General features: G+C 38.1%; 1 protein-coding gene across 6 annotated transcripts in view; it reads right to left on the bottom strand.

Annotated features, from left to right (window-relative positions):
• Positions 1-24237, bottom strand: part of XRCC4 (X-ray repair cross complementing 4) — a 186865-nt gene that overhangs the window by 61575 nt on the left and 101053 nt on the right. For 5 of the 6 annotated variants that reach the window (XM_075488527.1, XM_075488528.1, XM_075488524.1 and 2 more), the window contains one exon: positions 812-956. In XM_075488527.1, coding sequence (XP_075344642.1) covers positions 812-956 — 145 coding nt within the window. Of the gene's footprint in view, positions 1-811; positions 957-13542; positions 14115-24237 lie in introns of those variants that run through there. The other variant, XM_075488529.1, reaches the window with a different exon arrangement.

Raw genomic sequence — 24237 nt, 5'->3', positions numbered from 1 at the left:
GCATAACTAAGCACCTCCCAGATCATGTGAAAATATTTTCGAAAGTTGAGAGTCATGTAAGAAGAAAAACACTTTTATTAAGTGTTATAAATTCTGACCCCCTTGTGTTTAAGAGTGAATTCTTTTTTCTCCCCACCGATCTTATTTTCAAAAGAAATCTATTCTGGTCTATTAAAAATGGTATTGTGAATTAATTTCCACTGAAATTACAAAAACAGAATTACAGGATGGTGAGGTTTGAAGGGACCTCTGGAGATTAACTAGCTCAACCTCCCTCCTCAGCCAGAGCAGGACCATGCCCAGGCAGGTTTTGAATATTTCCACAGATGGAGACTCCACAAGCTCTCTGGGTAACCTGTTCCTGTGTTTGACCACCCTCACCGTGAAAAAAGACACTCATAGTGCTACTACTTTCTGTGACACAACTTAGCTGAAGCTGTCCATCTTAGTTTGACACTTGCTATGAATGCATCCTTCTTTGCCTGCAGGGTTATACTGTAACATACAGAACATCATTTGAGTAGGCTTCAATCTATTGGCTTAAAGTTATCCAAGTCAATTAAAGAAAAGAATTTTACAATTGCCACTTTAGAGGTGTATTAAAATCAGTAAGTCATTGGGCCTGACAATTTAATCATTCACATCTATTCAAACCTGGGTAAAATTACTGTAAATGACTACACAGAATGCAACACAACAGTACTCGGTCTGAAACATGAAACGGCACAAGAAAACACAAAAAACCCCAAACCACAAACCCTCCGACGTGTGTAGATATAAAAACATTTCAATACATTTGAAAACTGCTTACTTTTCCTTGGCTGGCAGTTCTGTCTCATAAGTAGCCATCTTAGCTCCTGTTCCAGCAGGATTTGCTGTCCTTTGTCTTCGCTTTCTTCTTGGAGCAGTATCAATGACATCTGGGCTACCCAGAAGGGAATCCCTTTGTTCTGGTGCTGCCAAAGGGAAAAAGACCAAAGCTGAAAAGAACTTGAATATGAAGTATCACAAGACAATTATTAAAGTCTCTATACTGCTAAGATGGGTTCAGATTTGACAGCAGTTGGTGTCAAAACAAACAGATGACATAAAGGGAAATTCAAAAAGACCAAATTTAAACAAGAAAGATAATCATCCCTCAACATCTCTTTGTAGTCAGTGGAGAGAAAGATGGGCAGTTATAAACCAGAAATACACTGATGGGCTCCTCATGCCTACTTGTAGACTCTACAGTAACTAGAGAGGTAGCCTATAGAGCCCAGTTTCACCTACCCAAAGTTAGTCTTTGTCACCTACAGAATAACTGAGGAAGATGTGCACATGGCACAGGGAAAGGAGCTTGAGTGTTCTGCTTACTGCATGGCATTGTTCAGACTCTTGGTCTGCAGTATGGACAGCAATACACATCCAGAACAAAAAAGAATTAAATAATTTTCAGTATTCATTGGGGTAGACCCTTGACAGAAGCTTATCGCTGTGATCAAGCACTGTGTTTTGTCATGTACTACCATGGACCTCCAGGCAATAAATCCTTACAGGTTCTGCTGGACACTCCCTGAAGACAATGGGCAGCAAGACTGATGGACAGCCTGAGGTCTGTTCAGTGAGGCAAGAAATCATCCATCTGGAGCAAACCCATGCATAAAAAGCAGTAACACCAGCTTCCTGCACTACCCGTGGAACAGGTGGCCCCAGCTCAGACTAAACCTCTCCAAGTGACAAAGAGTAGCTGCAGTCTGAAAGGAAAACAGGGAGAATTCCTAACACTTCGCAACCCAAAACTGGATAACCCACCTAGGTGTCCACTGACTCCTCTGCTGAAGGTAAGTAAAGTAGGCTCTCTCCAGGTTCATTTACCTACGATTCTAATTTCCATCATTACTGCATAAACTATGATTTCACACCTGGTCACATTTATATTATCATGTAAATTCATAAAAGATGCATTATCTACACTTAAAAAACCAAACCCCTCTCTCAAATGTCAAGACAAACGGATCCTTGTTAAGCTAAAACCCTCCCTTCCCTTGCTATTAATGCACTCAGAAGATATGTGGACATTATTATTCCAGCTATGAACATCCTGTAGCATGCTTTTATTTGGTATGCCTGCTTTAAAAATAAAATCTTTAATTACTTTGAATTTTCAAGATAATGATATCCAGAACAGCACACATATCAACTGAAATATGTTAAATAATAATGTGGTGACTGAGGCTGATGCTATTATGGTAACTTCCCTGATTATTACTTTCTGTGTCTTTTAGGAAGGCTTAATCTTCACATGGATGAAAGATACCATAATTTGAGATTCAATACCGAAGGTTTTCACAGAAAGTAAATAATGGGTCCTATTTCTTCATTCCTTTCACAGTTGTTATCCACGTCTACTGCAAATGAAACAGGAAGAAAATATGCAACCCACAAGTAACATTTTCACTGTTTCTCAAAAAAATGTGTTTCTGACCAAGAACACTGCTAAACGAAATATGTAAACAGAGGCTCCCTAGAGCCAGTGCAACCACTGTTTACAATGAAGCATATGCTTAAATATCAGAATATGCTTAAATATCAGCTTTTACCAGCATGCGCTATACTACATCAGAGACTTATAGATCTTTGTAGGGTGACAACAGGTATTACATGACATATTTCCAAGGCACAAACTAATTAACAAGTTTCAAAGTCCCATACAGACAAGATACATTGCCTATAATAAATGTTGAAAAGGGTTAAATTACAGCCTAATTCTCCACACTAAAATTTTAACTAGGTATGCATACTTTCCCAGTGCTAAATGTTGAAAATATGTTCATGATTGTTAGTTACTATTCACCGGCAGCATGTTCAGGGTAGTGTATCTAACATTTACACTAATACTATTTTATATATTCCAACATCACTTCCTAAAGTCAACCCCTTCTTAATTAATACACATAAAGTAGTTTACTGTCAAGAACCAAACAAACTTGAATAATTTTACTACCATAGCTCTTATCCTTCCTTGTTGCTGTTCTCCTCCCACACCCTCTGCTTTTGCCAAAAAGTAGATCCAGAGGTTAGCTACGTATACAAAACCTACATAATGCTGATGGCAAATAAATAATGTCTCTGTGCTTTTATTTGTGTAATATGCAACACAGCTCATGGCCTTCATGCTCAGCATTGTTTACTGTTTAGACACAAATCCTTTTTGTCTTCTACAACAGTCCCACTGGTCCTGGGGTGAGAAAAATGGAAGAGGAGTATCTGTCTATGCAGCATACTGCATTTCTGCTAACTTCAGGATGGGAAAGGGTCTCAGTTTTCTACCAAACATCTCAATCTTATCTTTCCCACGAAAACAAATTTTGCTCTTATGACATATTAAAACCAAGCAGAATAAAAAATATTGACCTAAATGATTCAAATAAACCTCTGCAATAAAGTTGACAATTTCTATTGTGAGAATGTTTCTTCTAGAGATACCAAGAAGAAGGCTTCTCATTCAAACAGCCTAGAATGCAATCTTACAAACAGTAGTAGACTGGCTCATAGATAATGGTTGATCACCACAGGCTTGTGGTTTTTTTGTTTTGTTTGTTTGTTGTGTTTCTTTGTTTGTTTGTAAACTACCTCTTAGGTTAGAAATGCTAATGAAAAGATGGCATACACTTGAAGCTCAAAGTATTGTGCATCACTGTAAGACTTTAAAGACACACCCACTACTGCTGCCCCAAAATAATTCCCATTAATGAATTCATTTATAGTACTTGACTAAAAGCCAAAGAAAGCTTCAGCAAAATATTATTCATTGCTCGATACAAAATCATTTGGAAAAATGAGAGACAGTCTTGAACATAAACCTAGTTTTTCATTCTCAAAACCTTTTCTGTCTAAATTTCATCACCTTGACTTCTCATGAAATTAAATTTCTTACTTTGACATTATGTAATACAATATCAATGATTGTTATACCTTTGAGAAGAATAGTACCAATTTAAATACAGGCAAGAGTATTGTTTGATGAAGGTCAGTTAATTAAACCACCTAAAACAACAAGTGTTGATCACGAAAAGGAAATGTTCCCAATATATAACATACCTTCTGCAGGTGAATAACTGCAAGAAACAAGATTGATAAGAGAGCAAGAAAGGGAATCACAGTTCAAGTACTAAAAGAATATTTGTGCTAAGAAGATAAAAGACTTTAAATAAAAACTCTTGATGTATTTTTTTGTTGTTTGTTTTGAAGAGTGATACGATTTGGTGGGTAGAGGGAGTTTTCAAATAAGAAAGGATATTCTAGAAAATAATTTAAACTGAAAACTAAAAATAGCTTTTGCTGATTTGGAAGAGTCAGGATGAAATTAAATCAATACAGTCCCATAATATTGGGGGCCTGGAAACAGAAGATGCCTTTACTCTAATACAGAAAAATGCCAGGACCCATTCTCAAGACATTTGGTGCACAACACCTTGCATCCACCAGAACAGCGCTGCCTCTTCCAAGGTCTCTGCTGGGAGCAGTCCCTGGCCAGCCAGACTCTGCCTGGGGAACCACCTGGTTGAGCTGGTATAGAGCAAAATCATTGCAGGGAACGTGCTAGCAGTGAAAGGAGGCAGACAACTTCGGTCAACTGCCAGCATCGAGGTCGGATCCTGGCATTGTTTACTGTACTAACACAGCATCATGATCTCTGAAAACTACATTTTAAAATTAATTTCTGTAGCTTGGTTAAAGATAGGCAGTCCAGTTATATTTTAAAATAGGTTTTTGCGTTACTTTATTTTGATATACAGAAGTCAACTATTAAAAAAGAAATACCTTCCAATCTACCATATTCACTTTTCAGTCTGAAAAAAAACCCCTACCCACCTTCATTCTCTGTATATCATCACCTGTAATGAAAATTCTACAGCTCTGACTTGCCTAATTACTAACAACAGTGCTGTACTCACTGAGAAAATAGAATCCAGCCCCTCTCAGTACAAGCTCTATTCTCAATGAAGGACTAAAACCAGTACTAAAGCTTAGCTTCGCTATAAAAAAATATACAGGGAGCAAAGTAAGTGAAAAATGAGTAGAAGAATTCCAAATCTGAGCAATCCGTTTGCCTACAATGACCTAACTTCACACAAATAGAAAACATACTGTCAAAGTCCGAATTCCTGAAAGGTGTACTGCAAGCAAGAAAAAACAGTAGTAGTTCATGAGATTTCACATATAGGAAACATAGTCACAGACATAACTTCACTTCTCTTCACCTTGTTAGCATATATTTAAGATGTAACAAAGGATCCTCAAACTTGAACAATTCTATTTAATTCATTCCCATCATCCAAAACATCTGGTAGAGCTGCTACACTTGCTTAGCTAAACTGTCCTGTGTAAGTCCAGATTAAAACCATGTACTCTAATAGTATTTTGCAAATGATCTGTTGCTGACTTTTAATGCAATATGGGTGAAAGCAGAACCTGGACCTTGCTATTTATAGTTGAAAGACTACATCAGTGTTCTCATTTGCTTCTATTTCTATCCTATTGGTAACTAGCCTCAAGTGTATCACATGTTTTTTGTTATCTTAAATACTGATCATTTGTTTCCCTTGATAAAATATTTTTTCCTCTCTCAATGTTTGTATTCCTCAGCATGCTAAGTTACATTAGAATGGGATGTGTCCTTTGCAAATATAGCCTTACAGCCACAGACCCCATGGGATTAGTCCCACTGCTTATAATGCACAGCATTGATTCCAGGTTAACCGGTCACTCCAGAAAAGGAAACACTGCAAAGGAAAACATACTTGAACGCTGTACTGCTATCAGATTTATTTCATTGAATTATCAGGACATAACATTGTAATTTTAAAACCAATCATCAGTGTCAAATGGATTCAAGGAACATTCACATTTGTGGTATGTACCACCAAATAAAACCCATTTAGCATTGTAAACTTGCTTTGCTCACGATAAAGAATTTGCAGTTATGAAAAAAAAATGCTTTATTTATATTTAGATTGGAATGGAACAGGAAAGATTTATAAAGGACACACGCACTTATCCTCAAGAAAAGGACTGGCCTTAATTTAACATGATCTCCTATCCTGGAGATTTTATCAACAGCAGCACAAAAGTCTGTCAATTTTAATTTCTGTTCTGAATGAAAATTTACCTGATTCCTTTTTTGTCAGAGTAGTAAGGACTTTGAAAATTTGTTCAGATTTTCAGATATTAATGCTATCATAGGTCCCCTAAATTCCTCTCAGAGCCCCTCTGTTAACAGAACAGAATTTCCTGGTTGAATTCTGCTTAACTTCAGGCAGCATGTGTTGCTCCAAAGAGTTAGTCAACTGAATTTCCAAGTTCTGCTGTCTCTCTTTAATGAAGCAGATGATTTAACTTAAAATCAGTCCCTTGCTCAAGGATCTTGCCATTTTCTCTAGGATGGTTTCTTTGGGAAACAACCAGGCTGCACACAGAATAACTGCCTCTCCTGCTTCTGCCCTTGCACAAGCATTGGTAGCAGATAAACTAGACTGAAAGAGGACAAAGTGGTCACAAAATGATCACCTAAAGAGCAGCAGGACTGCCTGTGACAGCTGCTCGCCAAGCCACGAAAGAAAAAAAAAAAGAAAGGGAGCAGAACTCATCACTTTAATCCTTGACTATAGTGTAACTTCAGTAATTACGCGGTTTCTCAGTCTCAGCCTAATTCCTAAGGGATCACCATAGCTGATAATAATTAGCATCTCTTTGACATTCTCAGCAGAGAGTCTCCTAAATGAATGGGTATGGAATTGAATGTGTCTCACTGATGTAGGCAATTCCTGCAAAGTAGGATTAAGTCATTCTTGACAGGCAATTTAGGAAACACCACTTCTACCTGCGCTAAACTTATCCTGTATATACACATTCTGGCCATAATCGGGATTTTTTCATAAGAAATAGATCCATTTAGTTCACTCCGAGATCCAGAATTAAACACTGATATTTATGGTTCACGCATATGCTTCCGTGAAAGTAACAGGAATATGTCACTATTTTAATTTTAGGAAAATGGTAAGAACCATTCTCTACTCCTTTTGTTCTGTTCTACTTTATATTTCATTCTTTGTATAAATTTGGGTTTACTGTAATGTAATCCCCCGGGGCCTAAAGGCAGTTGAGACTACAGTTCTATAAATTCTCTGTCAGTTAGTTATTAACGTTTATTTTTATAAAGAATATCTCCATGGGAAGTGTTTATGAAGACACATTTTAAAACAACTCCAGCAAAAAGTTTAGATCCAGCTATACAAAATTTATAAATGGCACCCAGTTCAGTAAGGAAGTTTACATTTCACCCTGCTAGACTGCATTACTACTGACAAAGCCTCCTAAGTCTTAACATGTAGACTTTTCTATTTGCAAAGCCTATTTTCCTGATGTCACCCTTTTTCAAAAGCTTTTTAAATACAATTCTTTTCTTTAATTAAAAAAGCTTATTTCAAACCTGCAGGGAAACTTATCAAGTTATACTAAAAATCTGGTTGACATACAGTTTCCTTCTCAATGCTTATTTATTGGAGACAACTCAGGTGCTCATCTGTTACCAGTTCATATTGTCTTGAAACTAGATGACAAAAAAAATCAGGGTAAATTTGACAAGCAAATAATAAGTTTGGTCAGGAAGCATGAAAAAGTCTCTTTTCATATATCAAAATATCAGAGGGGAAAAAAAATGCATTTTTAAAAATATCTGCAGAGATTCTGAAGGAGCTTATTAATCTTAATCATCAAAACCAGGATCTCTAATAGAAATCCCTCTTTTAAAAATACTTTGATATGGGATATTTTAGTGAACCATATGTACTTCATCAGATAAGATACTAATTTTCAATAATCCATAATAATGTCTGTTGCTAAAAATACTTTAGTAATACCATAATTCTAAGAAAGTCACTAGTTATAAACATTGTCAAAGGTTATGATTTATCAGTAACCCAGCGTTCTTGAAAATCCTCACAGTATACAGCTGTATACTATATATTTGTAGTGTCTCCAGCCCCTAGAAATTAGTACCTGCCTTACAACACAAACAGAAAGCTTTATAACGTGCTCAAATCTTTCCTGACACTGGTCAGGTAGAGGTTCCATTATGAGGCGGTGAAAGCTAAGAGATTGCAATTGTGGTATCTGAAGCCTACTAACAATTAAAGTTGCTTTCCCTGCTTTATTTTTTATGGGTGCTTGACAGAAGCAATGGCAATGTTGGCGACTCAGATGCTGTGGCAGGTTTTGAGTAGCCAAAGGCTGTCCGGTGATGAGTCAGGCTGCTCTGCAACAGCACGCTCCAGCTTTCCAACGATCCACTGAAAGTCCAGATTTATTACAGGCAGTTTTAGAAATCCTTTTCTATCGCTGACCCTGGAAGCTTTTTCAAACTCTGCATTAATGCTGCCCAGTGAGGCTAATTTTTGTGTACCACGGTTGGATGCGCCGTCGTCTAGCACACCAGCACATCCGAGTTCAGGCAAGAGCATTTAAAAACTTGTCGTCTGAAAAGGTTTAGATGAGCTCACTGTCGCGGGTGTGACCGTTTGCCAGAGTCATTCTCTGGACTCCCTTGGTGTCCTATTTGGAACATCTGTACCACCCAGGGTGGAGGTAGGAGGCTTCTGAACAGCATCCCCAGGAGACATTAAACAGCGTGCAGGTCAAGTAAACAAAACAACAAAACAAACAGATGGAAGAATTAAAAACACGAAGCTAAGAAAAGCTTTAGAAAAATTTTCTGGGCTGTGATCTTTTGATTCAGTGTGAGGTAGTGGAGACCAAAGTAATTTCTCACCAGGCATGTAAAACATACACCTCATGCCTGGAATTCCAACTGGCATCATTTTTGCTCTAGTGAATTTTCCTGGCACCTACAGCTTATGTTGCTAAGCCTGCCCAGCTGATCCAGGCCCTGGCACTGACCGTGGTGGGCTTCCAAGTACCACCTCTAAGGTTACCCCGTATGTCAGACAATACTTATTATTATGCCTAAGCCCTGGCTGTGTGGATGTGGAGCCTGACATTTCAAAGCCAGTCCTAAAGAAGAGTTTGAATAATGGTAATTATATTACTTACTGATTTCAAACCAGCAAGAGATTATTTTGTTAACCTTTATGTAAAATGGTCATCTGTAACGCTACTTAGAATGTGAAGATAACATAGCATAGCTGTTTATAAGCACTTTGAAACAGGGCTTCTGAATTAATACCAACAGTAAGTCTCAAACCCCTCGGGCATGCATTCATAAGAACTATAGCTACTCCTATGGGCTAACATCTTACTCAAAATCAGTACCTCTTGGATGGTGAAATAGATAACAGTGACTGAAAAGATCTGTAAACAATAAAGCCTTTTGACTTTTTAAATTTATTTTTGATTTCTTTGGATAAAATGCTGGGTTGCCCTTTTGCTTGAATCGTCTTTAGATTATCTAGTCTGTCTCCTGGAAATGTACATAAAAGCTGGCTGGATTAGAAGATCATCATCTTGACACACATATTTTATTCACTAAGAACCCTGCAGGGATCATGAGGCCAGAAAGATCTGCCTCTGTGCACTGAAGGTAGTCTTAAAAAACAAGCGTGAGCTGCGCTCGGGCCATAACCTACCCACTGCCCTGAAGGTGCACCATAGTGCTTTGAAATAGCTGGAGCTTAGACTCTTACGCCACGAGAATGATTTCTTTCCCCATTAAACAATTTTTGAGGAAATCAGTACAACTCAAGGGAAGCCACAGGCTGCAATAATGTCCTGGTTTCGGCTGGGATAGAGTTGATTTTCTTCCTAGTAGCTGGTATAGTGCTGTGGTTTGGATTTTAGGATGAGAATAATGTTGATAACACACTGATGTTTTGGCTGTCACTAAGCAGTGCTTACACTGGTCAAGGACTTTTCAGCTCCCCATGCTCTGCCAGGTGCACAAGAACCTGGGACGGGGGACAGCCGGGACAGCTGGCCCCAACTGGCCAAAGGGCTATTCCATACCATGTGATGTCATGCCCAGTATAGAAACTGGGGGGAGTTGGCCGGGGGGTAGCAATGGCTGCTCGGGGACTGGCTGGGCATCAGTCAGCGGGTGGTGAGAGGTTGTCCGTTTTTTTTTTTTTTTTTCCCCTTTTTCCCCTCCCTTGGGTTTTGTTCCTCTCTCTCTCTTGTTGTTTTCCTTCTCATTACAATTCATTATTATTATTACTATTATTTTGTTCCAATTATTAAACTGTTCTTATCTCAACCCACGAGTTTTCCTACTTTTTCTCTTCCAATCCTCTCCCCCATCCCACCGGGGGGGAGTGAGCGAGCGGCTGCGTGGTGCTTGGCTGCCGGCTGGGGCTAAACCACGACAAATAACTCTGGAAAATGCGTGTTTTCAAAATGATGGCATTTTATGCTGGAAAAATTACTAACCTCTACCAATAACTTTATTGTGTGGTATCTTCTAAGTTGCGTTAAGATTTTTTCCCATTATATTATAAATTCTATTTTTGGGGGTATAGATATTTCTACTTTATGTTGAGCAAACACTTCAGGTGGAAAAATCTAAAATAAAAATCTATTTAAACAGGAACTTTTCCTGCCCATATTTCACTATATATTAGTAAGGAAATAAAATAATGTTTAAACAAATACTACATTCAGATCAGAAGGTATTTTGCTACTTACATTATTTATATAGCAACATAAATACATGGTCCTGTCTGTTTTCTTTGAGAGACAAAAACACAGATTTCAAGCTTTAAAATCACTTACTCTAAAAGTTAATGACAGAAGCACTATGTCCCTTCATAAAGATATGCAATTTTAACCTTGGAACACGAAACGGCTATACTAAAACTGTCCTTACATCTGAACATACACAATTAATGACTGGATAGAGCTTAATCATTCAAAATTTCATCGTCAAAGGAAAAACGTTGAGAAAGCATTAAATGAGTAAAAAGGAAATGGAGCACCTCCTGCAGTTTATACAGAGGTGCTACATCACTAACAATAGCACTGGAAGCAGTCAAGGGTGGCTGCTTACTCAGAAAGTTACTAACATGCTTTTTACCTCTCGTTCCCCCATTTTAATTCTATCTATGGTTATGGTAACTAAAAGTCACCATTACTAGTGGCTGTTTTGTAGTTAGTGTGAAATGATTTAATTTCATCACGCTTCTAGGGAATATTTGTCACTTGCTGATATTCGGGTACCTAAACATGGATAAAATCTTCTTGAATCTATAAGCAGAAGTTAAGTTTAATAATTTTTTTCCCAACCCCACAATCTTCTGGCATCCCATACTACAAATAATTTTCTAAGGATCAAAGTTATTCAATACGCAGGGTCCTGCACTGCATTCAGGGGGGCACGGGATCTGTTCCTGATCCTACCACTGACCTTGATGAATATCCACGCCTTGGTTCCCTCTGTGTAAACCATGAGTAATGTTTACTTGACTTTATAAAATATCTTGACCCTGAGGAATGAAAAGCATCACACAAGCCAGGTCCAAAGGACAGAGGCACCTCTGTAAACCTAAGAGCAGCTAAGAGGTATTATTATCCCTGCAGACACCAGGTATGTGGATGTGGGTAGGGACTCTGGAGGATGGAGAGGGCAGGGAGGCTAATCCTCTGTGGAGGAAACGGTGAGTCTGGGGGTGGGCAGGTATGAGGAAAGGGCCAGTTTTGTCAAGCAAGGCGCAGGCACAAATAAGCTTGGGATCTAACAGCCCAGTGAACCACTCTGATAGCCAATATGATTCTTCAGCATCTGAAATATTATAAAGTGTTATTATAATCTTCCAATCAATGTAGATAGAAAACAGTTGAAAGAATAAAGCCTAATTAATACAAACAGCACTACTGACAGGATCAAAGGTCATGTCAATATTATAAACTGTGTAATTAAGAAAATAAATGTAGACACTCATGGATCAAAACTATGAGGTTTTTGTTTTGGTTTGGTTTTTTCTTAACTTTTATTTTTATTTAAAGTAAACCTTTTAAAGAGTAAACCACTGCCCAAAGTATTCAATGTCTTGAATACTGAAGTGAAAAACTGGGAAGTTAGACATGACTCCAGGAGACATCCTTGGGAAAGCCCATGCCTTGCTCCAGCATTCCTCTGGGCTTCCGTGATGATTACCAAAAATTCTGGGTGAGGCCCATAAGATTTAGTACTGCCTTCTGTTCCATCTATTCCCCTTTCCTCTTTCTGCCTTTAACAAAATTTGAGACAAACTGAGTGTATTGTGGTGAGTGGTAAAAGGAGGTCATTGCCCAGAAAGTGACTGTACAAGGTCCTTGACAAAATCGTAACAAAGTCCGAACTCCTTCCTTCTGAAATTGTTTCATGAAAAGCTCATGCCCTTTCCAAATAACCCTGCTACAGAAGGGATTTTTAGAATATTTGTATTGTGGTTTTTTGTATGTATATACCTTTTTTCCACATTCAATGTGCTTTAGATCTTATATTTCTATTGTATATTTTTTAATTTTGTATAACCAGCTGATACACTTCCAAACTCGGGCATGCATTTTCTGATGTTTGCTGTGAAACAAGCAAGCTGACCTGAGGTCTCACATGTCATTCACTAGGAACAAAGTTCTATTTACAGCATTAGCTTTCTCGACCCATTTATTTCTATTGAAATTAATACAAAACCTCCACTAAATAAAAGACATACCATGAATATTATCTACAAATTGCTGTTAGCTACTTGCTTTTTTCATACAGTGTTTCTAAAAGGCTTTTCATGCTGTGAATTTAAAGACAGCATTTAAGATGTCATTATGGCATGTCTTTATATACAGCTACCATTAAGGTCTTTATAATGGATTCAGAAGTGATGAACATAGAAGGTGCATGTGTCTCAGTCAGACATGACATTAACATTTTTATGGCAGATGCACTGGCACAATTTCAATCAACATCACAGGATAATTTTGCTGTGGAAAATGCTACAGGTAATTCTGGTTACTCTAAGAGGTTCTGAGAATATATTTAAAGAAATTTAAAGATCTCAATAAGTACTTTGAGAACAGCAATACATTAGTATTTATTGTAACATTTACTGAGCAATGAACATGAAATCTGATCTTGTACAAGACATTAATATACAACAAACAAAAAATTATCAATCAGCATGACTCAATCAGAATCAAGAGGCTGGTTTAATCTATAACAACTTCCATTTAGATGCTTTTAAACACTTACAATGCAGTCCATCAGACACATACATAGCACAATTTTAACTTTTATTCATCATTTATTATTCACTGTGAATGGATCATAAAACTTACGATAGGACTCCAGACCTGTGTGTACATTCTCACCCAGGCTGTTTTTCTTCATCAAGTCCCTGGACATCTGCAGGGCTCTCCTGATCTGACTGGGCTGTACCCACGTGCAAAGGTCACCACTAACAGACCACAGCTGACGATATAGTTAGAAAGGAGCTCAACTTCAGAAGCTTTAGCCTATATCATGAAACCATCTATGAATCACTTTGTTATTGACAAGCTGGAAGATATTCAGGTAATGGTGAAAATGAATGGCGAAAGGCTATGGCAAATAGCCTGGCCACAAGTTAATCAGACAATAGAGATGCACAGCCAGGATGCAAGATGAAGTAATTGCATGGTGTGATGGTAAGAGTCACAGTCAGACTCGTTATACAGAACTGGCTTTGTTCCGCTGGGATCGACTAACTCTGGGATAGTCTTTCCATATGGCAAAAACTCCACTCCTTAGTAAGAAAAAACAGGATCACGCCCTGAGCTGTGCTAATGTTCCATGCATCCGTCCCCAGCCAATGTCCCAACAAATCACCAGGGCCAAAAGGCACCATGCAAATTCTTTATTAAAATGGGAACGACAGGTTTTTGATTACCTAAATCACCAAACCCACTTGATAACACAAAACAACACGTGTTCAAGCCTAGGAAACATACTATTTTCTTCTGATAAAGAATCTTACTGCTAAGCCTTTCTGATATTCAGACTAGCCTTTTGCAGTGTGCAGCAGCCTGAGAAATTACTTAAGGGTAGAACACAGCTTGGACTGGCAAAGCTTCATGCAATTCCTCTACCTCTCCATCAACACGCAGTGATTCTAAAAAAAAAGATAGGGATAACTATATATAGGGATAATTTATGGTTGCTTAATATTATATGCAAGCTCAAAATATCTATATGGAAGAAGAAAATACTTTTCTATATTTAATGTATTTTGTAATTTCATTGCACTGGGAAATTCTCATGCACCTCTACCACCAAAAATTCATTTAAATTATTAAGGCCCTGTGGATATTTAAACAATTCCTGACATGCCTCCAAAACAACAGTCACTGTAATAGTAAGGTGGCTTCATTATAAAAAGTAGTACAGTCTCCCTGTAACTAAAGAAAGCTTAGAGAAAATGGGATTTAAATACATAGGGTGTAAATACATACTCCTTTCCCCACCACAACACAGATCAAGCTTAAGCTACAGACACTGAGTTTATCAGAATAGCACTCCAGAAGATCAGGGAAGGACAGGGGCCAAAAAAACCTAATAGCAAATAGCAACGGCAGATTAAAAACTTTTGCTTAACTAATGGTTCCAACAACTGCTCCCACACACTTTTAAAGAAATAGGAATAAATGACACATGCACTGCCTGAAATCAGGAAAAAAAATCACTGTGCTAGAACCAACAGACCATTTAACAGACTGATTTAGACTAAAAAGAGTTTTTCCTCTGGCACCTTGCTGCAGGGAGAATATGAAGGGATGATCATTGTGATATAAACCACATACTAAATTCTAGTGATGAAATACTATAAAAACATGATGTCTTCAAAGAAATAATGTTAGCGGGTTATTTCCAGCAAAATTTGCTGAAGATGTTAGAAATCATGCATAATTTTGTAATGACGTTTTCTGAAGAATCAAAAGGAAAAAAAAAGTGTTTCAGGCTACAAAGACTTACAGAATTAACTTCACTAACAATAAAATCAGAATAAGGTCATTAGGTTAAGTGGCTGCTGTATGGGATGACGGAAAGCCATAACAAGGTTCTATAAGCAAAAAATATTGTATCATTTGATTTTTAACTCTTTCCAAGAAAAAAATAAATGTATAACAGAGAATCTTGGTATATTTTCTCACATTACAGGCTACATCTTACAAGTACTCCAGCTATCCTAATTAGTACTATATCTGACAGCTTGATTCTTAGAAATAATAATGTTGATATTATTTAATGCTAGAATTTTTGCTTTTAAGTAATATTATTTCTAACCATCATAATGCTTGTCTAAAAAGATGTTTGAGAACCTGTAATTTTCTTTTATTGAAATGGATTAATTATTATTATACTGGGATAGCTGACTTAAAAAATAATTAAAATCACACAGACTTCCAAATCAGACATTTAAAAAAACGTTTTCTCTCCTTGTCTGCTCAGGTTTAACCAGGGAAGTCTTCACAGTACTGCCTCAGCCCCATGGTCGCTGGTGCTGACTGTTATTTCGGCAGCATGCCTCCCAGGAAGACCAGCTCTGATTAGACTACTTGTGGGGGAGAATATTATGCAGAAGGGTAAAAATATCAGAATAAAGTTCAAAAGCAGAGCTAATCTTTGCCCATGTATACCCTGTTGTACACAACACCCTCTTTGTTGATCAACAAAAACCACATTAAAACATCCAGGACTGGGCACAAAATACTAATGTGAATAACGGCTGTTAAGATGACTAACACTTTTCACTATTACATATTCAGAATTGAACACTCTGGCCAGAAACCGAGCCAGAATAAACCGGAGTAGCCTCTCTGGAAGTTAATGGAACTATAATGAATTACACCAATTGAGAATTCAGAGTATTATTCTGGGATAGCTTGCTGGTGACATACACAAAACAAAGCAAAAGACTAACTGCATGCTGTGCATGAACACAGTCATTTTAGATTTTATTTCCTGAAAAGGCAGCTGAGTAATATAATTACCTGAGAAACACCTGGAATCCTTCTTGACCATTTTTTCTCTAGCAAAAGCTGCACATGGTAATTTTGTACTTTAACTTATGCAAAAGGGTTTACAGTTGATTCCTTTTTTCTTTCCCCACAAGCTCTGAATTAGCAAGGAAAAAAGCATCACCATGACTATTCTGTAAAACATTCAGATTTAACTTGTTAACACACCATACCTATCCCAGAATATGACATTCCATTCGATACAATAAATCTTTCCCAACCTTGGAAAAGTCAAAACAGAGTTGGGTGGCCTGACCAGTTTGAGGAGGATACTCCCAGATGCTATGACGGGCTCCAAGCCCACGCAGCTAGCTGGTCCCCGGATTGCTGTTAGCCTGCACGGTTGCATATCAAGGCAGCCATTTCAGAGACTCTTGTTTTGGTGGCATAAAAAGGGAAATGCTATGTACCTTCATGATTTAGTCTCAGCAGTCTTTACTACAAAAACACCTGTTATTCTTGCTAAAACTATTTTTACTAATAACAAGAACTGTGTTGATCTTGTTATCCGAGGATATCTAAGGAAAATAAAGCCACCCCCTCTTTACTAGAAACTGCGTTCAGAATCTTTCCTACCATAAATCACTGCACAAGTTCAGCGGTTCAAAGTGCTGCTTTCCCCCAGACAAGGATTTTAAAGTTCCTCAGATTCATGTGCAACAACGGGATGATGTATTCCAAGATGCATCTGCTAATTAAAGTGTCGGTGTATTTCTGAATGGCATCAGCAGCAGCATGGATCCAGCCTGAGTAATTGAGAGACACAGGCAGTTCAACTCTGAGATACCAGACTGCCGGACGGAAGGGTTTGTTTTTTGTTTTGCCTTCTAGTTTCCTACCCCAGACACAGGATACAGATATATGGCACAGGTCAGGGTTAATACACTGTCACCGAGATAAGGGTCAAGACTGACTGAGCCAATGGCTACTGTTAACAAATGTGATTTCACTTTTCTCCTGTACTAGAGTATTTTAGCAAGCCACACTAAAGAGAGCGGGACGAAGTGGGAAACAGCTTACACTCACCTAAAAGCAGTGATGCTTTTTCCTGTCTAACATCCCATTTTGTAAAAAAAAAAAAAAAAATAAAAGAAAATGCAACTTGATCTGTCCTTTACTCCTACTACTCCTTGCTGCAGAAAGGTGGAGCGGCACAGAGTGAAACAGGCACGGTTCCTTCCTTCAAGCTCATAAAAGAGCTGCAAAATCCCTATTTAATCCCAAATTTAATACCTTGTCTCCCACCAGAAGACAGGAACTGTGGGTTCTCCCTGCTAAGGCACATCTCCCCCAGATGATGCCGTCTCCCTGTGCCTGCTCCTTTCCTTCCAGATGAACAGAGATTTGCTGACAGACAGTCTCCTGCCCAGGGGGAATTTACCAGCGAGTTATTTTAAGGCAACTTTGCATTGTTTATGAAGAGAAAATTCTCCTCAGTAGGCCAGAGACACAACTCTACTAGGGCTGTAGCTTTATGAAAACTATTTAAGGCAATGTATTTTAGCCATAAAAAATAAACTTCTCCTGAAAGTGCCTGCTTATCTGGATGCTCAGTACAGCTCTTCAATGTCTATGCCACTTCAAAGAACAGAAGAACATTTGCAGAGTTGGCCTTTCTCTGCACATAAAAGTAACTTCGAACCCCCAAACATCAGCCAAACCTCACAAGCAAGGCATACACTGAGGAATGATATACTACCTACAATGGGATGACTGTGTTTCTTCTATCCTTAGTTATCCTGTCTGGGGGGATAAGCAGGGAAACAATAAATCACCTTCTCTCCTTAGCTCTCCCAAGCTTAATGACTACCTCCTCAAAGGTCCAGCATGAGGTGGACAAGACTCTCCTTCTCTCAGGATGCAGTGAGAATGATGCTTGTTCCCAAAGTAACGAAAGATTTTCCGCCTATTATTTTCCCAGTTTATCAAAATTTAATTACGCTACAAAGCTAATCAGGAAGCTTTCAGACATTTAAACAGCTTTTTGATGTTCACATACCTAAAAAGAAGGGTTTTTTTCACTAGGCGATTCCTGAACCCAGTGTGGTAACAGAGTGAAGAATAAACCATCAGTAAGCAATTCAATAGCCTAGAAAGTAATAGAATTCACTCACACAAGCGCACAAATGCAAGGCCAATCACAGTTTTGACCTTGCTGATGCTTTGTGAAAATGACTGACATCAATCTCATGGTCCAAATATCTTAAGGATAGCTTGAAAGCACTCATAGCCCTTAAAAATTCTCCAATAAGAATCTTCTAATCCTTGCCCTGTTTCACAGCCAAAAGACCCCTGACATGATAGGACTCATGACAGAGATCTGATTTTACCCTTGGCCTGATGTAGTCAATGTCATCAGCTGGCAATAATTGGGGTCAGCTGCTCAGTGTAATGGTTAGCTGTGCGACACCTTTCATTTCTTTCTCAAAAAAATCAGTTTAGATGCAGGCAGGTGGGAAATTGAAGATCACATTTCCATCATTTATGACCCACCTCCACCTCTGATCACAGGGAAAAGACAGATGTATTCATGTCATGAGTGCCAAAAATCTTTATCAAGTCCTTGGTGGCCAGAAGCACTTTTTACATCTCCCTAAAAGCTATAAGCCTCAACTGTTTCTTGGAAATACAAACTAGAAATTCCACAAAGAAAATAGCTCTCTGTTCCCCACTTTGATGAAAAGATAAAACATGCTTATATGAGAAGCTTCATCTGCAAAAGCTAAGTGCACAACAGGAGCTTATCCCTCCTGGGCACCCAGAGAGGATGTGTATTTAATTTTCTTCCGTATCTTGATGGCAACTTATGCTTGTTTAGTGATTTGTTAATGTTCTCAGATCTTACAAACACTTGGCAGAACACTTTCCCAAATTTCACTGGTTAATTACATGGTTTTAAACATGGGGGGATGTAAAAAACAACGAAGTAAAATAAATAAAAATAGGGCACATCATATGAAAATGAATGACAGCATAGTGTAGTGATTGAAAATTCATTTAATCTAAAGGTCCAGCTGCATTTTACATCTATCCAAAAATTCCCAAATTTCTCATCTTCTCTATAATCCAACGTCAGAAGTGGAGCTGCTCTGTCACTGTGTCAGTTCAGCTCTCCACACAGGCTCAAACCCTTAGCTATCAAACAGTCCAATATAAAAGCCAGTGTAGCTATATTTGTCCAAACGGATTGTATTTCAACAGCCGTAATTACCAACAAGCTAAGCAGACGTTTGCCTGACTTACCATCACCCTTCCCCTGCCATTAAATCAACAGCCAAAGGCATTCAATTAGACCAGCAGTAAAGTCACTTCTGTTCCTGTGCCATCTGCTCAAAAATTGACCATTCATACCTTTTTCTCCTTTCTCCTCTATTTACCCCCAAATCTTTTGACTTTCTTGCATGGAGGATACTCTTCAGTGGTGTTCCTCTTCTGCTTGTGAGGCATGTATTGTATCTCCTTTGACCCCCATGGCCGTGTACTTGCATTGCGTTGCAGTAAGCCAACTGGCCACTTCGGTAATATTCCTGAAAATCCACCACTTAGTTCTTACGTTAGAGTTCTACTCTAACACACTGGAGACAAGAGTTTTAACTAATATAAATCGGTAATAAATATTTAAAAGATGTGTAGATGTGGCACATAGGGACATGGTTTAGCGGGACTTGGCAGTGTTAGGTTTATGGTTGGACTTGATCTTCAGGGTTTTTTCCAACCTAAATGATTCTATGATTCTATAAATCAGCACTCAGTTACCTGACCACCTGGCTCTAACAATTCGGCCAGAGTCCTAAAGTCGACGGTTAAGTTGAGTGCTGTATCCCCATGATAACTCACCGGTTAACAGTGTAAATTTCTTTTAAGGAATAGGGCTAAGCTACACCAGTGAGAATTTTCTCTTTAAAATCAAGGTAGGCGACAATACTTGAGTTGACCTTTTTGCTGAATGGAACAAAAATCAAATCAGGTATAATTTACGAGCAGCTTCAACTGGAGGACAAGTATCAACATGTTTTTAATCTTCTGCATAAAGGAACATTTCTCAGGGAGCAGCCGCACAAACAAGCAGCAGTGTTTTGCAGGGAGGTTTATTAAACACACCTTGCTAAATGGTTTAAAACAAGTGAGCACTGGGAACTGTGACTCAGATTTGCTGTTGTCAAGTGAGGAAAGCAGGGAACTGAGTCTTCAGGCAGCCTACAGTCAGTCTCAGTAAACTGAGTAAGTGACAGACCTTCGCCAAGGAACAAGTAATGGGCTGAATGCTCTCAATGCTAATTTGAACCAAGGAGCAGTGTTTGAATAAACTGTGGATGAGGATTCATCTTTGGATACAGATGAAGGCTGATGCCAAGCAATTAATATAAGTGACATTTCACAGCAAATTGAGAGGCAGGTGATTTTTGTCAAACAAAGCCGCTTGTTACTAAGCTTTGTTTAGCACTAGGACTAAACAGAAAATGAACTGTTATATGCTGTGTTACAAAATTACACGCAAAGAAAAGCAGCCAGGTAAAAACCATAGGCATTGGAGATCTACACACAATTCTGTTTTGTGGATTTTGAGGGATTTTTTAAAAACAAATTGGCCAAGAAGATTATTTACTACCAAGTATCCTGTTCATATTGTACATCCATATCAATGTGGTGTTTCTGGAAATCCCAACAAAAAAATGCTGCAAACCTTTCACATTGTAGAAAATGGGAGTCATTGGAAACCAAGAACAAAGTATCTCAATTAACAAAGGACATCCAGTGGTTCACAAAATGCAGCTGCTTTGGAAAAACAGCACTTCCATGAGATTTTTCCAAGCTTGCCTGTGGGGCTCTCTCTTTGAACGCTCCTTCTTACTGCACACAATCTAGCAGTTAGATTCTCTGTCATATAATGCTACATATGCCGTTTCAAATACGAAGGCATACACTTTGCTGTCTGCTTCATTTACATTTCTTTATCTTGCATACACTGATCAATGATGCAAGAAGCCAGTGTCTCACTTCTCAGACATGTGTCCCAAATCTTCTCCCTTTTGCTGTGAGACATACTCCTTCCCTGTCTCCTGGGCCACAGGGGCAACTCCAGAGAAGTGACTAAGTGTTTTTATAATGTGCTTTCTCTCTTCACCTCCTAAAGAAAAAGACAGATCAGTGAAGCTTTCACCTTCATCAAAACTGTGAAAGTCTTGTTTGAATTTAAAGATTGCATATAAAATGTTTTGATGCTTTCAGCAGGACTGATGAGCTACTACTGAACCATTTTGTTAATTATACTGTTCCTAAAACAAACCAAGTTTTATGTGTAACTAGAGAAGTTAATATTTGGTGAGGTGTAATGAAGTAAACTACCTTTGAGTAGGGAATAGATAACAGCTTTATTTTGCATTTAAGTTTTTGCATATTTTCTTTTATATTACTTTAATGTCTTCAGCATATGAGCTGCATTCACAGAACATGGAAATGGTAGAACAAAATTAAAATAACCTTAAGCAACTGAGAGCACCGGAATGCCAACATCACCCTTATGCAAGAACTCCTGGAGATTACAAACAATTTAACCTCTTTGTTTCAGATAGTGTTTCTCAACTCCTGCTCCAAAGCCTTCCGATTGCCTGCCTCATATGTTTCCCAGGAAAGGTCTTAAGGAAATTGCTGGCAATCAGATACTCATGACCTGACCCTTCTCTCCCAGGAACCTAAGTAATGAGTATCCTTGTGAGAATTCAACTCATGGGTATAGATTAAAGAGCTATTTTTTCCTGACTGAGACAACAGCTCACAGTATGGCTGATCCCAAACAAGCACTGCTTTTGCCTTACTGAATTGGAGACAGTTGCAGTTTGCAGGATTAGCAGATGGAAACCTAGGGACAGCACTGTATAAGCAGAAACAATAGTTTAGCCAGGTAAACAGACCTGGAAGATCCAAAGTCTCAGCTGCTGGAGCAGAGCTGACCTTAGCAGCCAAAGCACTGCTGGAAGGTGTTCTCCTACAAGTTGAGTTTATTTCTCCATTTGAAACAAATAGGTTCCTTACAGAGACAAAGATTAATTTACTGCCATGAATAGGTTAACTAATGACAAGGCTGTAGGCAACAGAAGATGCCTGGTGAGAGGAGGATGAGGAAAACTAATGTGGTGGCAGGTATAAAAAGTACACAAAATGCTCCTCTGATTTGCAAAAAGGTGGTGGTGGTGAATACAAACTAGTATTTTACTGTCAAAAGCATACGTAACAGGGATTTGTGCAGTATAAGAGTTTTCTCTAGTAATTACAGACCTCAGATCAGAGTAAGAACAGTTACACCAACATAAAACACTGGTGTTAACTGCAGCTTTATATTAAGTTTAGTCTCTCCTTATTTTCCTGAATTCTACATTTTTCCCACCCAGTTCTTCCTCCCCAACTCGTGTTTACTGTTCTCCCCACTCAGGCCATACTGTTTTCTGGCCATACTGTTTGGCCATCTGAAGATGGCCAAAACTGAACACAAAAGCCTGCTCTGCACAAGTTTGCGCATAAGAGATTTGAGATTTTTGGTCTTGCTAGAATTGGTTGCATGCAATAACTTTCCAAGCTATTGACTGATTAATTAATGAAATCATGGAAGTTACTTTGGTCATTCTTGAAACTTGAGATTATTAGCTATCAGCACAGTTGCCAATGAGGAGCTTATTCACTTTTGTGCTAAGAAAGGTTAATATTTTTATTAAATAAAAAATAAACTCTCCTCTCAAACTAAACAAAGGAATGCCCTGGCACTAAAGTGGCAGGCATTTAAAATCAGCATAGTAAACTGGTTTTCTGCCATGGACATCAATACTGCTGAAAAATTTGTTTTGGTTGTTTTTCAAATTATTGAGGCAGTTATTTGGTTAAGAGAGGCTAAGAAATACTGTTATGGAGTAACTGGCAATTTTTAATTTTTATTATATTCTTAATATACTCCAAAATACTGGTACCTATAAAAATATGCTAATGTACCTTTTTATTTTAATTATGCTAATTTTGGACACACTTGATATCTACACAAAGGGCTAAGTCCTATATTTTAATCCACATTTCTTAAAAAAAGACAGTTAAAAATGGGCACCCATTTTAATTTATATTTAGATATCCAAATGTATGCACAAATTTCTAGAACTGAGCAGCTCACTGAGCATCCAAATTTTGTTTGTATGAAGAGAGTGGTAGTGTGTCTTTTCACATGCTGACAGAATTGGTAATGCGTTATAAATGAGCTATTCATGACATTTTTATAAGCTGCAAGGGAAGAAAAGGTTAGCAGCTTGACTACAGGGATACCTTCCTGGGAAAGGCGAATTACTAGGTTTAAATTTGTGAAGAATACAAAAGAAGGCCCAGTGATTTCATTATGATGATTAGTCTCAGGTGATCAAGATCATGCCTACTAACTGCTACCTCACAGGAATATGAGAAAAGCTGTCACTAGGTAAAGACTTGTGAACTGGGGAGGAAAAGTGCATCAAGACTAATCCATCTCTGATCATGCTTTTATTTAAATCTGCCCTTTTTAAAGAAAAGTTAGATCTTTAACTTCTGAGGCAGGGGAGTCATATTCAGGATGCACAGACCCAGATGATAATTTTATCTGAACAAATAGCTTTCAGATAGAGATTTAATCTAACTACAGCAAAAATGATCCTGTTTTAGAACATATACTGCAAAATACTAGAGTGGGTTTTGCACCTGTCTTTCTATATATATGTAAAGCACTGAGCCTCATGAATTGCCATTTTGCTCTTCACAGAGGGTTAGCAATTGATACGTTATATGTGTCGTACAAGAGTAAACAAATCAAACGTATAAACAACTATGTAAATAAAATGAGGCATTTTTAAGCATGAGGAAATACATTCTCTCTCTGTTTCAGATCTGTTGGGTTCTAGTCTCCACCCAACTAAAAAAAGCAGAAGACAGAGATTATGATACATTTGATTTGGCATTATATCTTTTGTTCCCTTTAATTTATACAGCAAGTCAAAAAACTAATAAGATGCTGCTGACAGCTCCAGTTTTGAAAATGTCTCTCCTCTGTCAGGTCACATGTGAGTAAGCTGCCTTTCAGAGTGTGTAACTTCACGTTTGATCTCCTTGAACACAGGCTTTGTAACTGATAGCTTCTTTGTGAGATCATTTGGCCTGTTGTACATAAAGGAGCATAAATCAACAAGCTCAGGTTAATCTTTAAAAACAAGC

The sequence above is a fragment of the Mycteria americana genome, chromosome Z (genome assembly GCF_035582795.1).
Source record: "Mycteria americana isolate JAX WOST 10 ecotype Jacksonville Zoo and Gardens chromosome Z, USCA_MyAme_1.0, whole genome shotgun sequence".
Lineage (NCBI taxonomy): Eukaryota > Metazoa > Chordata > Aves > Ciconiiformes > Ciconiidae > Mycteria > Mycteria americana.
This window is presented reverse-complemented; position numbering and strand designations above follow the sequence as displayed.